Source organism: Artemia sp. Qi Xiang Cuo, chromosome 12 (assembly GCF_049724085.1).
Source record: "Artemia sp. Qi Xiang Cuo chromosome 12, ASM4972408v1, whole genome shotgun sequence".
Lineage (NCBI taxonomy): Eukaryota > Metazoa > Arthropoda > Branchiopoda > Anostraca > Artemiidae > Artemia > Artemia sp. Qi Xiang Cuo.
Window position 1 is genome coordinate 13,073,403 of NC_142805.1, and position 24,218 is coordinate 13,097,620.

Consider the following 24,218-nt stretch of genomic DNA (forward strand, 5'->3'; position numbering starts at 1 on the left):
ACTCAAGTTATACAAAAGTAAAGTTACATACTATTGGTTAAAATATATAAACAAAACAGGGTAATATATACAATTTTGTTACTTACAAATCTTCCTGGGAGGTCCCCAATATATACAATTAATGTCAAAGCCAATATGCCTATATTTTTTTAAAATATATTTTCTCGGCCAATATGTTTTCTATTATTGTCTTGAAAATTCTCAAGGTAAACAGATGTGAAAAGTGTAATACTCAAATCACCTATTCCCAGCAGTTTAAGGATTAAAATCCAGCTACGAACTCGGCCTCTTGTTTGTTTGATATAGCTCCCTTCTGCACAAACTATCACCAAAAATCTGCAAAACGGATGAGCCAACGTAATCTGTTGCGTTGTTAATATTTAACGTTTAGTAACTGCGCACTATTGATGGCTGCAAATTCGGAAGAAGAAGAAAGACATTGAATTTAGCCTGGCTTTGTTTACAGACAACATCTGTGTTTTATTTGTTGAAATTATAATTTAAACTCTAAGCAGACAAAGGAAAAGTCCCTTGGGAATAAGAAATAAGAATTCACCAGCTTCAAAATTCGAGTAAGTTTTATTATCAGAAAAGGGTACAAAACTCAGATTTTCTTAAATTGGAGCATTTTCACGTACAAATTTGACAGAACAAAAAAGTTCCTGTTTTCAACATAAGTTAGTACCCAATTCAACACATGTTGAAATACTTTGGGAATACGTTTGGGTGGATCCTAGTGGATTTGACATGCCTATACTTTTTACTTTATTTCTTTGTTTCTCCTCAACTTTTTAAATGTGCAAATGTAAAAAGTATAGGCATGTCAAATCCACTAGGATCCACCCAAACGTATTCCCCAAGCATTTCAACATGTGTTGAATTGGGTTGTTGGTAGGTGAAAATGGTCCAATTTAAGAAAATCTGAGTTTTGTACCCTTTTCTGATAATAAAACTTACTCGAATTTTGAAGCTGGTGAATTCTTATTTCCTATTCCCAAGGGACTTTTCCTTTGTGTGCTTAGAGTTTAAATTATAATTTCAACAAATAAAACACAGATGTTGTCTGTAAGCAAAGCCAGGCTAAATTCAATGTCTTTCTTCTTCTTCCGAATTTGCAGCCATCAATAGTGCGCAGTTACTAAACGTTAAATATTAACAACGCAACAAATTACGTTGGCTCATCAGTTTTGCAGATTTTTGGTGATAGTTTGTGCAGAAGGGAGCTATATCAAACAAACAAGAGGCCGAGTTCGTAGCTGGATTTGAATCCTTAAACTGCTGGGAATAGGTGATTTGAGTATTACACTTTTCACATCTGTCTACCTTGAGAATTTTCAAGACAATAATAGAAAACATATTGGCCGAGAAAATATATTTAAAAAAAATATAGGCATATTGGCTTTGACATTAATTGTATATATTGGGGACCTCCCAGGAAGATTTGTAAGTAACAAAATTGTATATATTACCCTTTTTTGTGTATATATTTTAACCAATTGTATGTAACTTTACTTTTGTATAACTTGAGTCCCCCTCAGATAAACAACAAATCATGAACGACAGACAAACCAGGAACAAAAACCCACTTAACTACTACAGTCCATTCAGTGGGGTATCTCGGCAAGGTGCAAAAAATCCAACTCCATCCAGTGGGGGATCTTGGCAAGGTGCGAAAAACCCAACTAGACTACCAAACACTCCCGCCCCAACTCTGTCTCCATAAATTCAAGTACTGTACGACTTAATAGCCGGGGTTGACAGTTTTGTGAAGCAAATATCCTCTGAAATAGCACTCCTAAGATCTGAGCTTGCCCAGAAACTAAGTTTCGACAAAATGCACCACTATGTAGACGGTGCATTCTTAGACCTCAATTCAACTCCCCTTCTGAAGCCTATTGCTAATTTTAGGTGGGAGCAAAGGGCTAGCTAAGCCGGGAATTTTCCGCGTTGGTGGTGGGCATCCAGGCAATGAGACTTGCCCCTACGTCCCTAGGCAGCATAGGAAATCCGCTAGCGCACCTCAAAGTGGTGTAGGGGTGTAAACATCACTGAGCTCCACGCCGAGCAAGGTGATGGCCAACGCTCTTCGGGTGACCTCAAGACTGGGGACCTTGTGGTGTACCCTATCCCCAAGAAACGCTCAATGATGATGACAAATATGATGATGAAGTTTGGCTACGGCATCCCCGGTATTATGCGATGCGACGACAATGAAGCTCTCGTCAAAAAGTATGCTAGCTACCGTCCTTTTAAGAAGACAAGGCCTGAATATCGGCTGCTGGAACCTGTGCTCGATTAAATGTTCATTGACACAAGCTTTTGTAGCGGATGAATTTTATCTTTATAACCTTGATATTCTGTGCGTTTCTGAGACGATACTAAATGGACGTAACATCTTGACCCTTGAATCCTCGGCTGGGAAGGCGGTCTCTTTTTATGACTGTGGACCATTGGATGGATCTGGTAAAGCAGGAGTAGGTATCCTGTTGTCTCCCAAAGCAGTTACTGGGCTCATCGAATATAAGCCTGTGTCTGAGAGAATCATACGGGCAAGAATTAAAGGTCGCACGAACAATCTGACTGTCCTTAGCGTTTACGCCCCAATAAGAGATGCCACTCAACAGCAAAAAGATCAGTTTTACAGTGACCTGCAGTCAGTCATTGATAAGATTCCCCGGAAAGATATCCTCCTAATTGGAGGCGACTTCAATGCAAGAATCGGCGGAGAGCTGAATAACTTGGAACATGCGACCGGCAAGCACGGCCTTGGAAACAGGTGCACAAATGGAAAGAGGCTTTCGCTGTTCGCAATTCAGAACAATCTCGCTATGGCTAATACCTGGCTTAGGCACAAGCCGTGTCATACGTATACATGGGAATCCCGCGATGGAAGAGTAAAGGTCCAAATAGATTATCTCCTTGTATCCCGACGATGGAAATCCATGGTGTTGGACTCGACAGTGCACAGAGGTGCTGACACGGGATCGAAAAATGGATATGACCACTTCTTGCTGAAGACAAGGCTAATGTACAGACTTAACTCATGGAAGACTACTATGCCGAGCCAGAAAATAGACGTGTCGAAGCTGAAAGTAGATGAGTACCAAGGAGCGTTTGTCCTTGAGCTCTGAAACCTCTTCGCTGTCCTTCAAGATGACACCGAGGAGGCAATCCCGACTGATCAGTACCCCAAGATAAAGATTGAGAAGAAATGGAGCAAATTCAAGGGCCACATCAATGAAGCTGCCTCAAACATATTTGGGTTTGTCAAGCGTAAAACCAAGAAATGGATCCTAGAAAAGACACTCAAACTCTCTGCCAAGAAAAAAGAAATGATCAACAAGAAGTCCCCCACATACAAAGTGCTACGACAAGAATGTCACAAATCAGCAAGAGCTGACAAAAAAGCTTACTGGTCTAATGTTGCCAGTGATATGGAAAGAGCCGCATCACGGAACCATACACGAAAACTATCAGATACTTGGAGAATGCACTTGGAAGAAGAACCAAACTACCATCCCCTCGCTTAAGGCGAAGGATGGGAAAATACTCACAAGCAGCGAGGAACGTATCGAAAGATGGCGAGTTCATTTCCAAGAGCTATTGAGACCAGGAGACAATACTAATCGAAAGCAACGACTTACAGCACCGCAGAACCCCCCGCAAAATCAGGCTTATGAAAATGTATGTACCGACCCACCCTCCAGGGATGAAGTAATTAAGGCAATCCAAGTTTTAAAAAAACATAAAACCCAGGAATAGATGGGATTCCTGCCGAGTTACTGAAAACTCTCCCCGAGGTGGCGGTGGATGAACTTCATAGCGTGATAACCGAAGGCTGGGACAACGAATACATCCCAGATGACTGGAAGACCTTACCTCTATAGTCCGGATTGCATCCTGAGTCCAAATTTAATATTCATTTGCATTGGAAATTAACTTTACCCCCACTCCTATGTATACTAATTCAGGGTTGGTTATATATTAGCAAATTAGAGGGGGGGGGGGTATCTGGGGCATAATTTGCTATGGGGCAGTGGGGAGGAGCAACTAACCCTCCCATATCTTAGTTGCCCCCCCCCCCCCCAACCCCAGTTTGCCCCCCAGCTGAACTCTAGTTTCTCCCAAAATTTTGTAAAAACTAAGATAAACCTGCATAATTCAAGCAAAAACAGAAACAGATAGGTTCTTTAGTACATATTTACATTTATAGCAATATAAGCTACCTTTATATAGGACAAAAAACTTTTAAAGTACTAAATACTACCTTTATGGCACTAAAAAGCTTATTTTTTTAGTTTTTACTGTCATTTTCACTTGATTTGGGAAAATTAGCTTCAACTTTGCCCCCCCCTCCCAGTATTTTGACAAAATTACACCCCTGGGTTGCAATGATTAAGTTCAATTTTATTTCTATAGATATAATTACATCCTGAATTCAAATTTAACATTCATTTGCATTAGAAATTAACTTTACTCCCTCACTAATGCACAAATATATACCCTCAATTGGTATATATAGGGGCTGGGTAAAGTTAATTTCTGACACAAATGAATGTTAGATTTGTGTTCAGAATGCAATTCTGACTATGTTTGTTTGGGGTTTGACGCGTTTGACCAACAGGTCATGTGCGTTTGTATCACTCAATTAGATAAGATAAGATATTTATTTCAAAAAATGACTATCACAAGCCCCGAAGGGCCGAATTCGCATTTCGGGGTCATATAATAAAAAAAAACATAAAAATAGCACAACAACTAAAAAAACTGGCTAAACAATGTCAAAGACAACAATATCAGAAAGGAAAAGCCATTCATTAGTAAAAAAAAGTATCAAATGTAAGAAAGTTTAAAAGGCAAAAACTAAAACAAAACCAAAAAAATTGAGATAAAAATAGTGTTAAAAAGGTTTAAAAGAGAGTATATAACAAGGGGAGGGAACGGAAGAACCAAATGGACACAAGCATGGGTATCACCAGTACCAAAAAACAACTAGTGGTTTATTTGATCAGTAATGAAGGGGACAGAGGTTTTTTCATACCTGGAAGTTAAGCAACGGATGGGGGACAAGACAGGGACTGGTTCAGAAACAGTACGTGGCAGGCGGTGTCAGGATGGGGAGTGTCTTTTGGGAAAAATATTTTCCGTGCGAGGGTTTATTATTATATTTTTTACAAAACGGAGGCACAGCGTTCCTCTCCTGTGCTCAAGAGTTTCCAGCTTGGCCTTTTTTTAGAAGGACTGAATATGGTACCAAAGTTTCTTTAAAAATTATTCTTAGGGCTCTTTTTTGAATAGATTCAATTTTTTCTGATTCATCACGGGAGATACCAGTTTGCCAAACTAGACAAGCACATTCAAGATGCGGGCGGACAAAGAAAGTATAGATCCTTAAAGAATGGGATGAGGGGGACGTTAAATTTATTCAAGAGTTTAAAGAGAGACATGGACGCATTAGCTCTATGGACAATATCTTTCACGTGGATATCCCACTTTAAATTGGAGGAAATTGTAACCCCAAGTAATTTAAAGGAAGACACATAAATATTTTGGGGGATAGGGTCAAGGAAAGCGGCAGTAGATTGCAAGAAATTTATCGTCATTATATTTGATTTAGTGGAATTTACTTTCATATTTAGATTCTTAGCTTCATCCGAAATGTGTGTTAGAATTTCAAGGGGGTCACTTTTAATATTCCTGTGACATACTTCAAGGATCGACAAGTCATCCACGTATTTCCACCTTTGGTGGAAATCCTTACCAATATCGGTAATCATGACTAGAAATAAAAGTGGTCCCAATAAGGTTCCTTGAGAAATTCTACAATATATAGGGAGGGGGTCAGAGAAAATATTTTTGTATTTAACAACTTGAGATCTATTTGTGGTGGAAGTTTTCTTTAAGTTACCAAACTGCTGGGGGTAAATACGTGGACAAATTTTAACTTTAAGCCAGTCACAGAGGAAACCTTCATAAAGTTTGGAAAAAAAACTGAAGTGAGTGTAATGGGGCGAATGTCGGTGAAAGTCAGACTGGTGCATTTTTTTGGGACAGGTGTTATAAAACCATGTTTCCAGCAACTTGGGAATTTACCAGATTTTGTGATGTGGTTGAAAATATTTGATAAAGGCTCAGCAATTTTGTCTGAAAAGGCTTTAATTAAGTCAACTGAGATGTCCAAGGGACCAATACTCGATTTTCTAAGCTTTAGGATTTTATTTACATCAGAGGGAGAAACAAAGGGGAAGGAAGTATTGGGAGGAATAGTTGGACTTGAGCCAGTGAAAGGGGGGAGACTTTGAACGATGGAAGCAAGGTACAAAATCAAATCATTGGCAGTCTTATTAGGGGGTCAGGGGGATGAAAATCCATTTCGGAAGGGCTTTTTCCGCAAATTTCTTTAATTTTTCTGTACCATTGCTTTGGCTTGTTAGAATATAGATCTTTGACTTTACTATTATAATAATTAGACGCTGGTTTTCTTAATTTTTTCTTTAGGAACTTCCTTAGACTATTAGCCTCAGTAATACGACCTGCCTTGAAAATTTTTTTTTTCTTATAAGTTTTTTAAAAGATTCAGTAACATAAGGCTTATCTGTGGAACACGCTTTATGTGCCTTCTGTAATCACTAGCTTCCTTGGCTGTCACATCAGTCAATACTCACTGAACCAGATCATGCATCACTTACATTGATATGGGTACGGGGTTATTCACCTGCAGCTACTGCCTGCGTTGAAAAACGGGAAGCAAAATAATTATAGGGAAAAAAAAACTTATAGGGAATGAACCAAACCAGTAGCCTTAACAAATCTACCTAGAATATTTGTGCTTAGTCTTCTAGCCCAAAGAGGAGACGTATGATGTCCCAGAACAGAACGCATTGTGAAAGCCTATGCGTTTTCACAGCAATTCCTTAGTATTTCCCACTCTGTTTCATAGTTTCTACAGTTGAAGATGATGTGACGTATGTCTTCATACACTCCACCTGTGTTGCAGTTCGGGGAAGGGGTCATTTTCCAATGTAATAGTGTTGATTTTGTCTTTGCATGGCCACATCTAAGACAAAAGAGACAGGTTGAAAGGATGCGAGATGAAAGGTACATTTCTTTTGATGGCTGCTTATAATCATAGAGATCCAGGAGCTGGGTATGAAAGAAAGGAGCCAAGCCTCTTCTTCCTCCAAAATTTTTGAACTGATTGAAGACAGGGATTCAAGACCAGTAATAGGGGTTTGAATGATCAGACCAAGATGGGAGGCTTGTTTTGCAGCCTGGTCTGCTAATTCATTTCCTGTTATACTGCAGTGTGCTGGAACCCATATAAATAGGACTCATATACCCAATCTTGCAAGTTGTTTAGCCAAATTTTCAATCTCAATAGCGACATTTCTTACTTGGTGTTGCTGGTTTGAAAGGTAATCCAGAGCTGATAGTGAATCAGTGCACATAATATACTTCTGATGTTTGATCTCTGTTTGGCTTGATATGGCTTGAAGAGAAAATTTAATTGCAATGAGGTCTGCAAAGAAAATTGTCTGGTAGGGGGGTTAACGATAAGAAAGAGACAGGCTCTTGGAGGGTATAACTACTGCACAGCTGCATTTTGTTTCTATCTTTGAGCCATCTGTGTAAACTTTGATGTAGTCCTGATATTCTGCCAGCTTTCCCAGGAATATGATTTTTATCAGTCCTTGGGTAAGGTCCTCCTTTTTTCCAACGCTGATCTTAGGGATAATCAGTTCCCCAATTCCTTTGGAGGCGCTAGGACAATCATCATCCAAATTAACAGTCAGCCTGCCATTCTCTATGAACTCTTCCATGTCAGGAAAACAAAGGAATCTCTGGAAAGAGGGCATCCCTGTTGGTTTTTAGCAGACATCAGTGTTGTGGTGGCCAATGATTCCATTGTAGACAATGTGGTTCTTGAGTCTTATCTTCTTTGCAAAATATCTTGCAAGGAGATATTTTCTTATGGAGTGAAGAAACTGGATCCCTACTTTACAGTACATAGCTGCAATAGGAGTAGAATTTAGGCAACCAAGGGTTCTTTGTAAGATTGCATGGAGGGTAGTGTCAAGTTTCTTCAGGAGACATCTCTTAGCAGATCCATATATAAATGATCCACCGTCTATCATGGACATCACCACCGTCTGACTTTATAATAGTTGAAGCAAAGGCTGTGGGGGCTCCTCTTCTTCCAAGGCAGAGAGCATTAATGAAGTTTTGTCTTTGTTTGAGACTGCAAATCAGCTCATCCAGATGGCTTTTCCATGTCATTTTTTGGTCAAATACAACTCCCAGAAAGCGTGCTTGTTCTGCAACCACAATCCCTTGTCCATTCAGTTTTATGAGTGGTTTGAAAGCAGCCAGGTTATGCATTTTGTGGAAAAACACACTAACTGACTTATGGTTTGAGAAAACCATGTTATTACTTTTTGCCCAAATTGAGAGCATATCTACAGCTTTTTGGGAGGCTGACTGTAAGCATAAAGGATATCTCCCTACAACTGCAACAGCAATATCATCAGCATACAGAAAAAGCTCTGCTCCAAGGACATTTTTCAGGCTTATATCATGACAATAAACTGAGAAGAAAAGTGGAATTAGAACATCCCCTTGAGGCAGTTCAATGCAGGGGTGGCCTGAGGCTCATTTTATTTGGGGGGGGGATCTTCGTAAATTTTTCCGAATCACTACCTGATTTATGCTGAATCTTCTGCAGAAATCAAGAATTTTGCTTAATTTCTGCCGAAATTTTACCGAATACCAAAAAAGTTGCCCCCCCCCTCGGGACGCCCCTGGTCCAATGTCATAGGCTTTTCTCTCAAACCCTGAGTAGGAGCCGCTTAAGGAGGCCTGTACTCTCCTACCCATCAAGAATTGGTGGATCCAATTTACCACTAGGTCTGGTAAACCCATTATAGATAGCTTTCTCATTAGTTGCCCCATATCTACTCTATCAAATGCTGATTCCATATCGAAAATATTACATGAACTGCTTTTCCTTATTTGAAGCTTTGTTTTATCAGATGCTCTAGTCTAACTATAGCATCTCGGCTCTGGCAAACCAAAAGGCGGTAAGTGACATTTTGTAAGTTTTACAGGAGACGCGAAAAACGTTTTAAACAAATAACCCAATTTAAAACTAGGAAAATAAGTTGCTGGGAATCATTTCTAAACATGAGAAGACGTAATTTTTCGTGCTGAATCACGTGGTGCTTTCCAAAACCCAACTTTACATTTACTTTTGGCACTTTTGTCACTTATCTCCTTTTGTCACGTTTTTCAGCAGACCAAAAGGAGGTATGTGCCACTTTGTCGTTTAAATTTAAATGCGAAGAAAATTAAACTTTTTACAATGGTTTCAGCTATTAAACTTTTTTACCGACATTTTTTACTTACTCACTGAATAGATCGTGTTGAAAATTACCCTCTCTGATGTCACCCACGCCTGTGAAACGCAGAAAACAGGGGTCAAAATCGTGCAGAAACTTCTCCTATGTATTGCATTCTCAGAACCATAACGTCAACTATTTTAAGGTAAAAGAACGTATAAAAGGATTGCTCAGTTATTTGGAAACTGACCAGATAACAGGAACAACATTCGACTTCTATTAAACTTTTAGGAACTCAAAAAATCAAAGATCATTATAGTCCATCTTGTTCTTATCATCCCCCAAAAGTGAGATCAGCTGATGCTTTGTCTTCCGTTGGTATCTTTTTCCAGAATTCTCTGGATCTCTGGTCTCTCATGTGTGGTACCAGCTGTGTCATGATCTCACCTTTTTTTGAGGAATTTATTCCCCTCGGTCGTTTCAGAGACTTTGGCAATCCTTTACCAAGTTCTTTCTTCGCTGCAACTGTAAGGAAATCGTCAGAGACAAGCTCCTGATCAAAATCCTCACGATAAAACATAGAGGATTCACCTTTTTTTTATCACAACTTTGACTATTTTCTGTAGCGGCACCGGTTGGTTATTTTTCTTCTTTTTGGAGTACTTTTCGTTTTTCCACTCGCAAAAGTCACTGATGCAAGTCCCGGACGTGAGTATTTTCCCTGGAATCTTCCGTCAGCTTCTTGAAAGCGCCAAAGTTCTCAACATTTCTGTTCTTCCTAATTTTAGCCTCGATAAGTCCATGGAACCCATTGGCAGACATATGAGCATGACCTTTCGTCAAATACTTGATGGTGATCTTGGCGGGTGCCCAAGGTTCGTTCGAAATCCTCACTAGCATAGAAAACAGAATGTAATTTTTGTTTTGTCCACTACAGCTGTCGGCATAAAATATGAAATCATCTTTGTCCCTATGCTCGTTAATAAGTGCAGGATAGGCTGAAGCAACTGCGTCTGCACTTCTCTCGTATGTTGCCTCGTGCCAAACAATATAATATGCTGGAAGAGGAGCCGACCCTGTGGTTCGGCTTTTTGCAGGCACAAACGTTTCGTTGAAACATACCAAGTGGCTCATGAAAAAAGACTCCTTAACAGCAAGCATTATTGGGAGTATTAGAACTTTTTGCATATCGACAGTGAAAACCAAAGTTCTCGGTGCATAGCTATCCTTCACATCTGTCTGGAGCTGAATTCGTACCTTTTCAGCCATCTGCCGATAAAACTGATACTCCTTTTTTTCTAAATCTCTTGCGGAGCCTTCGCTATCCTTCAACTTAAAAACATCGCAATACTCACACACGTCTGACTTTGGCATTTTGTTGATCTTCATCGCTCTCAACATCTCTCCGTAACTGCGCAACGAACAATTCTCTTCTGGGAATCGCTCCCGAAAACCTTCCCACATACCTTTAACTGGAGTTTCTCTTGATATATACCTAGTATATGGTGCATTGTATCGGAGGTAATGAGCGACACAAAGCTTAGAGGACTCGATGTGCATCCTTAAAGACTCTTTATCCACATCTTTGTGCATGTTTCCACCCCTTCTTTCTTTTGGAAAGTATGATACACCGTCTCGAAGAATTCCTTCAACATCAACTTCGAGAACCTTGGTTTGCTTAAAGCCAAAGGTGGGTAAAAATGTTTTTTGACACACAGGGATCATATTTTGTCCATCATTGGTAGGTAACCTGTTCATAAGTGTTACTTTTTGTTTTTTCATCCCGTTAGGGTTTTTCTTTCTCTGGTTTGGTTGCATTGTCGTTTTAAATAGTCTATTTTTCTTATTTTCTTCAGACAGTAATGAAAGTGACGAAAACATCCCGGCGTGGACGACCAAAAGGCGCTAAGTGACAACTTGAAAAACTTGTTTTACTGGTATCCACGGCAGCCCAAAAGGAGATAAGTGCAGGATTTGCCCGTCGGTGAACTTAAGGCCTTTTGGCCTTCAAGACAGCCCGAGAAATGCACATAACGCCTTTTTAACGGATCACAAAGCTTTGAATATCTCGGGAACGAAATACGTACATTCTGAATAGATCAATCGAACGAGCCTGATCTGTTTGGTGGGGATAGGGATAAAATTAATTTTTCGAGAACATTTGAATTACTACCTTTTGGTTTGCCACAGCCTATCTGTGGTGCTCCTTCCAGGGAGAAAGCCAAGCAGTTCAATTGGGATGTGGTCTGATAATGGGGTTTAAATTCTTTGTTTTATTACCCTCTCAATTAGTTTTGCAACACAAGAGGTGAGTGATATGAGGCGGTATGAATCAACCAGCTTAGGGTCTTTTCCTGCCTTTAGAAGTGGGATTACTGTTGCTTTATTCCACTCAGATGGTATTGATGACTTTTATGACAGATCTGTTGAATAACTTTGTCAGTAGCTCAGAAAATGTAGGATAGACCATTAGCATCTCGGTGTGTACATAATGGTCATACAACTCGCTTTTGTCCTCATTTAAATAAAATATCTTTAAAACAATTGAAACCTTAATAGAGTCCCTCCCCCCCACAACTGAATCTGGTTTTCTAACAGTGCACTAATTTTTTCTACATATACATGGAAAATATCTATAGGGTCAAATATAAAATTCCCCCCCCCCCCCCATAAGCGAATTAAATGGATCCCCAAAGGTTGCACTATAGACGACTATTGTATTTAATATTGAATTTGTTTGATAGAATTCAGGTAGTGTTGTAAATTGTGTATTGTTACACTGACCCTCTTGTATATTATCCCCCCTCCACTCCTACTTTGTTCAACAATAGGACTGTGAGAATTTATCGAAGTCATTTCATTTGTTTGAATAGGAACTATGTTCATGTAATCCGAGGGAGAAAGATTTCAGTTAATTCACTGACAAAATCACATCGAAATTGCAATGTATTTAGACTTAGTAATGGTAAGTCCCCCTCTGAACTAGGTACATTACCTTGCTCAACTGTGCTAGGTTTTACATTAAAATAATTACTTAGAAAATCGTCAATATTAGAACGTATTTCAAGAGAGTTAACAACACCATGCCATTCGTTGATAGGTGATATTTCATTGTTCTGAATGGCATGAAACTCAATAGGCGCATCAATTTCTTCTTCTTCTTCTTCAACTGATGAGGGGGGAGACAAAGAATATGGAACCAATGCAATCTATAAAAGAAAATAGCTTATTTTCAAAGTGTCTAAATCACCCTATTTTTTTAAATTGGATTATTATTTACGTGTTATTTAAAACACGATTAGTAGTAGTAGTAGTAGTAGTATCACTATCTGTATGCATATAGTATTTCGTTTAATTGAAACTCCCCCTAAACATTCCCTAAAACTTTTACCTTAATACCCTTAGTGTCATTAGTTACAGTAGTTGTAATGGTAATATTAATACTATACACATAGTGCCTTCTGGATATTTCAAAATTTACCACAATTTTCCCTGAAAGGTCCAACTATGTCAACTTTCTGAAAATATACATGCTCATAGTAGGTTTTGCATAGTATACTGCACAACTGACGCCTTTGCAGGGGTTTTATCATTAATCCTAGCTCTCTTTTCAGGAGGAGGAGGGCATTTGTCGGAATCGTCCTTAAAATGGAGAAAAATAACCTTTTGTGTTGTTTGAGTAAAATATTTCTATAATTTCTCTTTGATTGATCTATTAAACCATTCACAAATTTAAGCCTTCAATTCACTTTCAGATGAGAACCAATGAATATCATGACTCTCAAAAAGTACAGGAACATTTTTCATTACAAATTCTTTATCTTTATCTGTTTGTAATTTCTTAGGTTTTCTATTTTTAAATAAATCCGTAGAACATTAATAATTTTCTTACCCATTTTATCTTTTAAAGGAATACACAAAGCATATTTACTAAGACAATCAATGACTGTAAAATATAATTAAAATTATTATTTTCACTTTTATAATGCTGCATATAAACAAATCTGCTTGCCATTGGTCATCGAAACTATGAATGTAAACGCGTCTTCTTTTAAATGTATGATAAGCTGAATGATGTAAAGAATAACTTTTTTGATTTAGCAACACTTCTTTGGTTTTAGTTTTTGATACAACCATGTTCTTTTAATTTTCTATTTAAATTCCAACCCCTGAAAAGTTTGAGTAATAGAGTTCTAAAAGTTTGTTTTCTATGCTACTCTTGCCAGTACAAACACCACTTCCTTTTATCCAGGGTTTTGCTCATTGCTTCTTTTTTTTAAACAATTATTTTTTAAAACAACAAAGGGTACAAAAACATTTAATCATTCGCACATCAGTTCTTTTTGAAACTTTCCGAGTTAGAGACTCGGTTGCAGTAACCTTTTTACATTGCATACAATTAATCTCCATTTATTATAGATTTACATTATTGAACAAATTTAAATTATTAATCATATTAATAAACACTAACAGATTTCCACGTTCTCAAGAACGTCTCAAGAAAAGTAAATAGAAAGCAATAACATTCCTCAAGCTTGACTGTTTCTTAAGATTTGGAATTTTGTTTAATAAAATCAGCTCCTAATAAATGACAAAGATTGAAGAAGTGATTAAAAGTCGTTTACAACGAAAATCCAAATTTGTCAGACTCAAACTCAAAATGGGCAGAAATAATTTGAGTAGGGTTCAAAACCCCGATGCTTTCTAAAAGCCAGAATATAACTTGTACTTTACTGGAAAAATTCAAATGAATTTTCTGAAAAAATGTGCATTGTCAGCTTAAAATACATATGCTGATATTTATTCCATAAAGTCTCAATTAATTTTTGATTTTGTAAAGTTATAAAAATGAAAACATTTAAAAGATATTTTTTCAGTAAAGTTCAAATTATGTTCTGGCTGTTAGAAAGCATAGGGGTTTAGAACCTTACTCATATTAATTTCTGCTCGTTTCGAGTTTGACTCTGTTATTTATTTTAATTTCTGTTTGTTTTGGGTTTCATTTATTTATTGATGCTGATTTGTGGTAGTTGTATGCTTGGTAGATTGTTTGATTCTATTTTTGTTCATTTTTGGTTTAATGGAGCTCTTTACTTTTTTTAACTTATTTTGTGGAAAAAGTTTTTTAAATTAATTTCTGTTCGTTTTATATTCTTTTTCGTGGAAAAATACTGAGCCTCTTCTAAAGTTAAACAACCATCCCTTCCATAGAAACCTTAAATACCCCTTGGGCATAACTTACAACCCTTGCCCCTAATCTCTGGGGTTTGTTTCAAACCCAAAAGCCTTGTTATATGATATTTAGACTATTTTGAATAGAATGACTATCTCAAAATTTCGATTAGATGTATTTCGGGACATTAAGACGTGTGTGTGCGGGGAGGTAGCTGCCATCCGATCACTTTGACTCTTAAAAACAGCACTAGAGTGTCTGATTACTAATTCAATGAGCCCCCTCCAAAGTTTATATGACTATGCTTTCTATAGAAACCTTGTGTGCTCCCAGGATATAACTTACAATCCTTGCCCTGAGGGCTGAGGGGATTTGTTATCCTTAAAGACATCATTTCCAGACTTTTTAAATACGTTGAACAAAATGGCTATCTCAAAATTTTGATTGAAAGTATTTGGGGAATGATGGACATGAGGGGAGGGGATTTTCCCTCTGATCACTTTCAACTAATAAAAGAGGCAGTAGTCATTTGAATTTTCAATCGAACAAGCCCTTTTTGAAGCTACTACGACAAAACTTCCTATAAAAACCTTATACTTTCTACATACATTCCAGACCTTTCAACTATGTTGAACCAAATGTCCATATCAAAATTTTGATCGGAAATGTTGGGGAAAATGATGGGCGTCGGGGGGAGTGATTTTCCTTTTGATTACTTTCAACTGTTAAAACGACAATAGCCCTTTAAATTTTGAATCGAATGAGCCCTTATTGAAGTTTTTATGACAACACTTTCTATAAAATCTTGTATGTCCCCTGGACAGAACTTGCAACCTTAGCCCTGAGGGGTGTGAGGGGAGGTTGTCATACTCAAAGACATAATATCCAGACCCTTCAACCATGTTCAACAAAATGGCTATATCAAAATGTAGATCGGAAGTGTTTGGGGAAATGATGGGCTTGGGGGGGGGGAGCATTCACCATCTGATCACTTTTGACTATTAATAAGGGCACTAGCCCTCTCAATTCCCAATTGAAGGAGCCTTTTTTGAAGTTTCTCCGACAACGCGCTCTATAAGAACCTTATATGCCCGCAGGCCATAACTTAAAACCTTTGCCCAGGGACTGTGGTGCATTTTTCATCCTCAAAGACATAAATTCCGGATTTTTCAATTACATTGAACGAAATGGAAATCTCAAAATTTTGATTGAATGCGTTTGGGAGAATGGAGGGCTCGAGAGGGGGTTAGTTGCCCTCCAATCTCTTTTGACTATCAAAAAATGCACTAGCCCTTTCAAATCAATCGAATGAGCCCTTTTTGAAGTTTTTACAACATTACTTTCTATAAAACCTTATATGCCCCCAGGGCATAACTTACAACCCTTGCCTTGAGGGTTTTAGGGGGTTGTCATCCTCAAAGACCTAGTTTTCAGAACTTTAAACTACGTTTAACAAAAAGGCAACTTCAAAATTTTAATTGGATGTGTATGAGGAAATGGTGGGCTTGAGAGGGGGGTTATTGGCCCTTCAATCACTTTTGATTATTAAAAAGGGTATTAGCCCTTTCAATTTCCAATCGAAAAAGCTCTTTTTGAAGTTTCTATGACATCACTTTCTTTGAAAACCTTAAATGTCCCCAGGGTATAACTTACAACCCGGGCCCTGAGGGTTGTGGGTAGTTGTCATCCTGAAAGACCTAATTTCCAGAACTTTAAACTACGCTGAACGAAATGGCTATCTCAAATTTTTAATTGGATGTGTATGGGGAAATAGTGGGTTTGAGAGGGTGGTTAGTAGCCCTTATATCACTTTCGACTATTAAAATTAGCACTAACCCTTTCAATTCCCAATTGAATAAGCCCTTTTTGAAGTTTCTACAATAACGCTTTCTATAAAAATTTTATATGCCCCCAGGGTATAACTTATAACCCTTAACCTGAGGACTGTTAGGGGTTTTTCATCCTCAAAAATTTAATCTCCAGAACTTTCAACTACGTTGAACAAAATGGCTTTAGTAGTAGGAGGGACCCAATAGATACGAACAGTACATAATTTATGCATGTTTTTGATCTGTTATTTGATGTTTTTTCATGGTTTTGTTCTGTTTGATGGTTATTTGATGTTTTTTTCATGGTTATATTGTTGTTTGATGGTGATTTTATGTTGATTCTGTTCTGTATGTTGATGGTTATATGGTTATTTCATGGTTCTATTCTGTTTGATGGATATTTGATGTTTTTTTCATGGTTATATGATGATTTCTGTTCTGTTATTGGATGGTTGTTTGATGATTATGAGTGTCGGTCAATTTATTTGTTGTTTTCATGGATGTAGACATATGTCCAACAGCAATTGCTGGATGTTTCTTGGATGTCAACATAAGTCCAACAACAATTGCTGGATCATTGATCCGCTAACGGGAACAGGATCACATGTCTCTTTCTAGGCCAATCAGGGAATGTTTCTAAATGTATTGATCCGCTAACGGGACAGGATCACATGTCTCTTTCTAGGTCAATCAGTGAGTTACGTAAGGTTTCCTTTACTTAACAATTCGCCCTTGAGATTTTGTTTATAATGGACATGCGTTGAAGTTAAATTATCATACAGTCTCAAGGCATCATGGAGAGTACATCTGATATTGATAACACGGAAGTTTTAGCTACATCAATTAATAATGTGAATTCTGTTTGGTAAATTTTCTTAGTTTATTTCCAAATAAAATACTTTTTGTAATCCCTCTCCAGTATATTCATATTCAGGGTATACCCCCCCCCCGAATACAAAAACTCCACTATGCGATGTTTATAGTCGTTAGAAAGCGTAAAATACGCTCTTTTTTTACAATGTAAACCTCCCACTGTTAACGATTTTAATTCTTTCATTGGAAATAATTTCTTTTTTCGAAAAATTTTTACAATTTTCATGCTTTCTGTATTCTAGCAAAAATGACAACTTACAAGTGTCAACTCTTAGATACTGATCCCCTTATGACATTAAGCCGCTAACTTGACTTAAACATTTCCGTAATGATTTAAATAGGGGTAATTATTGGCAGACCGTCAAGTGCACATCCGACATGCTAATTCTCATGAATTAGGATAGTAGCTTAGCAAAGGTTTCGCTGAAAAAGATACTTTTTTATCCCCGTCATATTGTCTAGAGTAAATCCTTTGAATTGCAAGAGGGGATGGGTGTTAGCTATAATAAATAGTTTCATATAGTATTAGTTTTCCATTTTGAGTACTCAAGTGCTTATATGAGCGGGAGGGGTAGAGAAAAAGACACACACGTACTATGAGAGGGTTTATTGAAGCGCAGGTCATTTTAAATTATATAAACCTTTGACCCTAGAGGAATAATGTGCAAGTACTTGCTATGCTTCTCCAGGCATGTTTTAAAAATTTTTTTCTAAATGGTAAAAATAAGATTTCTATGTTTTTCGGATTTATTTCCAACACGGAGTGTATTTAATTTTTCTCTAAATGGTAACAATAGGAGCTACTGACTGTCGCGGTATATTTCTCAAAAATTTTACTTTTTGCTTTGCTGAAAAGGGGGGAGGGGCTTCTTTGAAACAGTGGCAGATGCTTTCTAGACAAAATTATACCTTACAATAAATTCTGTAGAATTTATACTAATTTTTCTTCTGTATAAGGGGAGTCGTTATTTTTTACTAAAATTTTCTCCAATTTAATGAAGATTACGACAAATGCCCTCCTCCTCCTGAAAAGAGAGCTAGGATTAATGATAAAACCCCTGCAAAGGCGTCAGTTGTGCAGTATACTATGCAAAACCTACTATGAGCATGTATATTTTCAGAAAGTTGACATAGTTGGACTTTTCAGGGAAAATTGTGGTAAATTTTGAAATATCCAGAAGGCACTATGTGTATAGTACAAATCCAATCTTAAGTAAACTGATATTCAACCGGAATTTTGAATTATCATAGGCAGATATATATATACATATATATATATATATATATATATATATATATATATATATATATATATATATATATATATATATATATATATATATATATATATATATATATATATATATATATATATATATATATATATATATATATATATATATATATATATATATATATATATATATATATATATATATATATATATATATATATATATATATATATATATACTATAACATTTGCCTCTCAATTACTTCCACTATCTGTCTTGGCTTTTCTCTGTCTACAATTAGCCGTGTCTTGATGCAACCTACTGCAAAATATTTTTCTCCATGACCACACTACCTTTTCTATGACGAAATCAATAAGAATTCCAAATAGGGATAGGTCATTTTATTAGGCAGTGAAACGAAAATATAAAACAAAGACTCTAAATATATCGATGATACAGTCGGTCATCATCATCAGTAGAGTTACTAATATATCAAAATTCGAACAAACTGCTTTTATACTAAACAAAATAATCACTTCCGGGTCAAAGTAAGTTACCGGTCTTAAAAAGTTCACTAACTGTTCTTGAATTTTTAATACTGCGTTGAGTAAAGGTGGTACAATTTTCTTCGAAATTGCAGGTCACAGTAGGTTACCGGTCCATTGACTTAGAAAGTTCACTAACTGTTCTTGAATCTTGTAATATTGTGTTGAATATTCTTCTAATTAAAAATGAAATAATGCTGAATTTACAGGTGCTAAATTTATCATTTTATTCTTCGAATAGCAAATGAAATGTTGCTGTTTCTGAAGTTGGTCTCTCATCCCCGTATATAAGACGGGGAAATCAGAAGTTCTAGTGTCTTTTTCAATAGTCGAAAGTGATTTGAGGGAAACCAAATACATTTATTGAAAACAATATTAGATTTCAAATGTTTTAACTTTTTTTTACTTAATAAATAAAAAAATTCTTTAATTTGTGCTCTGTTTTTTGTAGAAGCTGAAGATGAATCCTCAAATTATGATAAGGATATATTTAGAAGTACACATACCATGCTATTAATGAAACAAGAAGCCAAACTTTCTGCTATTTCTACTGGCATCTCTGATGATTGTCATCATAATGCTGACCCGGTTAAACTGGAGTTGAAAATTGACGAGGGCGAAGGTATGCTTCAGATATTCTCATCTTATGTATATCCAAATTCAGAAGGTGTATCTCAAAGTTCTATTGAAATTGTGGCAGGCAGGAGAGATAGGTGTTTGTTGCATCTGATTGGATCTGATTAGATTGGTTGTATTTGAAAAACAAGACATTTAGTAAGTAATAATCCAAGATGGTTTTTTATTAATAAGAAATAAAATTTTATATCCCAATTAAACTTCTGAATAAAACGACAAACTGAATTTTATTTGGAACTTTTTCTTGCTTTTAGGACTCATTAGAACTTTAAAATTTAAAGATATTGGTGTAGGTATGCGGAATAAAAGTAATATGCCTTTTATAGCATATACACCTCAATAATTAGCCAATAAACAACTCCGTAGCTTAGTAATTCTTGTATAGAAACACCTTAATTTCCCTTGATTGTTTTTTGATTTTTGCTGGCAGTTTGGGAACACAGTCTCCAAAAAAGTGGTTAATTTACATGGAGCTGAATCTTCAAGGATGATTTCAAAATCTTTGCCTTCTACATGTTTACGACGGCTGTAGATTCCAGAATGGAATCCATTAACTTAATTTCCTGGCATACTTTCACTGATTATTGGATAGTCCTAACGATTTTCTTAAAACATTTACAATCAGATAACAATCAACATATGCTAATAATAAGGGTGTTCTTTTAAGATTATTATCATAAACCTGTAAATTGTGGCTTACAAACTATGTTTCAAGGGACAGTTAATAAGAGTATCAAATGATAAAATGATATGCCTTATTTCATATTCTTTTAAGGGTTCTTCTAAAAGCCCTCTTTGGCCACCCGCAGCCTTATGACTTTATGTTACCTGCAGTGTTTTGTGTAAACTATTATTTGAACAAACTGTTAATTGATAAAAGTAGGTGGTTTATAGTTCAATGATGTTACAGCATAACAATGTTTTTTTTTTGACAAATCCACCCTTAAGTAAACTGATATTCAACCAGAATTTTGAATTATTACAGGCAGATATATATATATATATATATATATATATATATATATATATATATATATATATATATATATATATATATATATATATATATATATATATATATATATATATATATATATATATATATATATATATATATATATATATATATATATATATATATATATATATATATATATATATATATATATATATATATATATATATATATATATATATATATATATATATATATATATATATATATATATATATATATATATATATATATATATATATATATATATATATATATATATATATATATATATATATATATATATATATATATATATATATATATATATATATATATTAAAGACTCTTTTGATTGGAAATTATAAGTTCCAGTGCCCTTTTTAATAGTCCAAATTGGTTCGAGGGTATCCAGCCCCCTTCCCCACGCTCATCATTTCCCCAAATATATCCAAATACAATTTTGAGATTGCCATTTTGTTCAGCATAGTTGAAAGGTCCAATAATTATGTCTTTGGAGATTATAAATCCCCCACCCCCATTGCACTCAGGGCAAGGGTTGTAAGTTATGTCCTGAGGACTTTTAAGGTTTTTTTTGGAAAGGGTGGTCGTATAAGCCTCAGAGGGGGTTCATTGGATTAGGAATGAGACAACCAGCCCTCTCCCCACGCCCATCATTACTCCAAGTATATCCAATAGAAATTAAACTGACAATCCCCGGTCATTTTTTTCAGTAAAGTCCAAATTATGTTCCTGTCTTGGGAAGGGATGGGGATTTCAGCCCTACTTATGTTACTTTTCGCTCGTCTTGAGTTTGACTGGGTCAATTATTCTAATTTCTGTCCGTTTTGAGTTTCATTTATTTATTGATGGTGATTTTTGGTAGTTTTCCCAATGGAAGATTAATTTATTTTTATTTTTGCTCATTTATGACTTAATACAGCTCTTTACTTTCTTTGAAAAACTTGTTTTGTGAAAAAGGTTTTTTGAATTAATCGAATAAAGATAGGAATAAAGGATTCAAAGTGTTTTCAGAATAATGCCTTGAATTGGCTTTAATAAATTAAATAAAGCGGTAAAGGGCATTAAAATTAATTTTTATATTAATCGTTTAAGGCTAAAAATGTTAAATGCTGATTTTGGGCTAGATAAAAAATACAAGTCTTTGTGATTTTGAGTGAATTTTAATATTATTATAGTTCTTCTTCTTGCAGCGTCCTCTGCTAATGACATGAGCGAACACATACATGGATTACATAGCATGCCCGATCTTGCAAGAATATGTCTGAAAAAGGAAATGAATTCAAACTGTCAAAGTGAGATGTCGTGTCACATATATGCATCAGCTGAAAATGATGTGGCAAAACAGGAGGTTTCTTATACTGAAAAAAGGCCCTTCGAATGCGATATATGTAAGAAATGTTTTACTAAAAGTGCCAGTTTATCTCGTCATCAAAGAACTCATACGGGAGAAAAACCTTTTAAATGTGATATAAGTGACAAAAAATTCAGTAGAAAAGCCCACCTATTTGATCATCAAAGAACTCATACAGGAGAAAAACCTTTCAAATGTGATATATGTAAGAAATGTTTTACACATAGCAGTCATTTATCTTATCATCAAAGAACTCATACAGGAGAAAAACCTTTTAAATGTGATATGTGTGACAAAACATTCAGCCAAAAAGCCAACCTATATATTCATCAAAGAATTCACACTGCAGAAAAACCCTTTGAATGTAAAATATGTAATAAATGTTTTACTTATAATTCTGTTTTATCTAATTATCGAAGAACTCATACTGGAGAAAAACCTTTTGCATGTGATATATGTGACAAAACATTCCGCCAAAAAGCCCACCTATTTATACATCAAAGAAATCATACTGGAGAAAAATCCTTTGAATGTAACATATCTGACAAAACATTCCGCCGAAAAGCCGACCTATTTGTTCATCAAAGAACTCATTCTGGAGAAAACTCTTTCGAATGTAAAATATGCAAGAAATGTTTTACTTTCAGTTCTGGTTTATTTTATCATCAAAGAACTCATACTGGAAAATAACCTTTTGAATGTGATATTGGTTAGAAAATGTTCCTCCTAAAATCCACCCTATATGATTATCAAAGAACTCACACTGTAGAAAAATGTTTCGAATGTAATGTATGTTTAAAAACCTTTTACTTCGAGTACTGGGTCTTATCATCTAAGAAGCCACACTGAGAGAAAAGCCTTTGTGTATGTCAATTTTTACGGACGTTATATGTTTATTAAAATTTTGCCTTTGTGTATGTCACGTACACAAAGCATATGTGTATGTGGCATATTTTATTAAGCCATTGTGTATTCACATATTTTATTAAGCCTTTGTGTATGTCAGTGTGTATAGGCATTATATGTTTATTAAAGTTTTAGTGTTTGATTTATCTAACAATTTTTGCCAGAGAAAAACTTATTTTTGTCTGGCAATTTTGAGAGTAAGTTACATTTTGTCGGCCATTCATCAAAAAAACTTTTTTAAAATGCCCACAAAGCCTTAGCGTATTTATAAATACCTAATAAAAAGATATACAATTTTTTCCAGCTTTCGTTAAACAATTGATATTATTTTATAAAGCAAAGGAAAAATGACACAAGAAGTACAGCCCTTCTTTGAAAATATACACTAGAACATGTGGGATTTGGAGTTGAATTTGACAGTCGGCTCAAGCCTAAAAACTATGTCCTCTGAGCTGTCTTCTTATCCACGTTGGTATTTTATCTGAAATGTCGTTTTTCTTTTCAAGAAAGGAAAAGCTGTTCTGTTGTTTTGCTTTGTATATATTTTTAATATGGTTTGTGTGTTTTTGTTTTATTTCCTTATATTCAGAAAAAAATATTAAATCCAAAAAAAATTGCTGTAATAGACCCTACTAAGATAATAGTATCACCTTTATAACAGCTTTGTCAGGTGACAATTAATTCAGATAAGCTCAAGGAGTGTGTTATTCTGTCATATTTTTACTTTGATTTTAGTTTTGAACCAGAGCTCCTCTCAGTCCATCCCTTAAATCAAAATTTCAGGTCAAATTGACATCCAACTATTCTTTGAAGCTTCAGCTCAGTCTCCCCAGCAGTTATAGAGAAATGGCCTATGTACGTAGTCTTTAGATTACTCCACTGTGCGTGTCTTTTCCAGACAATACCTTTTGCAACTTCTTGATGCCTTTGCGTAGCTAGCGATCCCTAGAAGCTTAAATCTGTTAAGACAACCATGACAAAACATGACTGCCTTTCCTGCTATTAAACAAGCAGTACCGCAACAAGTACTGTCACATGAAATCAAAGAGCAGTTTTGAACCCTACAATGAGCAGAATTCATTTTGTAAAAAAAGGCTGCCCCTCCTCAATCTCTCCCTCTTTTGGTCTTTCAAAATTCGGAAGATTCTCATTTGGTTTGAAACTGAGAGTTTTTTGTATCTTTTTTAAAATTCAGAATTGATTAGTGAGTAGCCAGTCCCTATCCTTGAACATTTGTTTTTTTACTCCAAGTATCTACTACTACTATTAACAACTCACCCCAGCACCAAGCCGCCTGAGGCCAACAGAGCTACGCCCGC

General features: G+C 35.8%; 1 protein-coding gene across 3 annotated transcripts; it reads left to right on the top strand.

Moving 5' to 3' along the window:
* The first annotated feature begins 494 nt into the window (after nt 1-494).
* Nucleotides 495-23,163, top strand: LOC148945800 (uncharacterized). 3 transcript variants are annotated; one of them, XM_089098001.1, is made up of 2 exons: nt 495-572; nt 21,833-23,163. In XM_089098001.1, exon 2 carries the CDS (start codon nt 21,850-21,852, stop codon nt 22,681-22,683), a length of 834 nt encoding a protein of 277 aa, XP_088954127.1. In that variant the 5' UTR covers nt 495-572; nt 21,833-21,849; the 3' UTR covers nt 22,684-23,163. The 3 variants fall into 3 exon arrangements, 2 of the variants coding, with proteins under 2 accessions (XP_088954127.1, XP_088954126.1); XR_016142535.1 differs by lacking the exons at nt 495-572; nt 21,833-23,163 and adding exons at nt 1,160-1,288; nt 19,441-19,665; XM_089098000.1 differs by lacking the exon at nt 495-572 and adding an exon at nt 1,213-1,288.
* Nucleotides 23,164-24,218: the final 1,055 nt, after the last annotated feature.

Bases quoted from the DNA above. Each gene is read 5' to 3' on its own strand.
- LOC148945800 (XM_089098001.1), top strand. From the start codon at position 21,850: ATGAGCGAACACATACATGGATTACATAGCATGCCCGATCTTGCAAGA.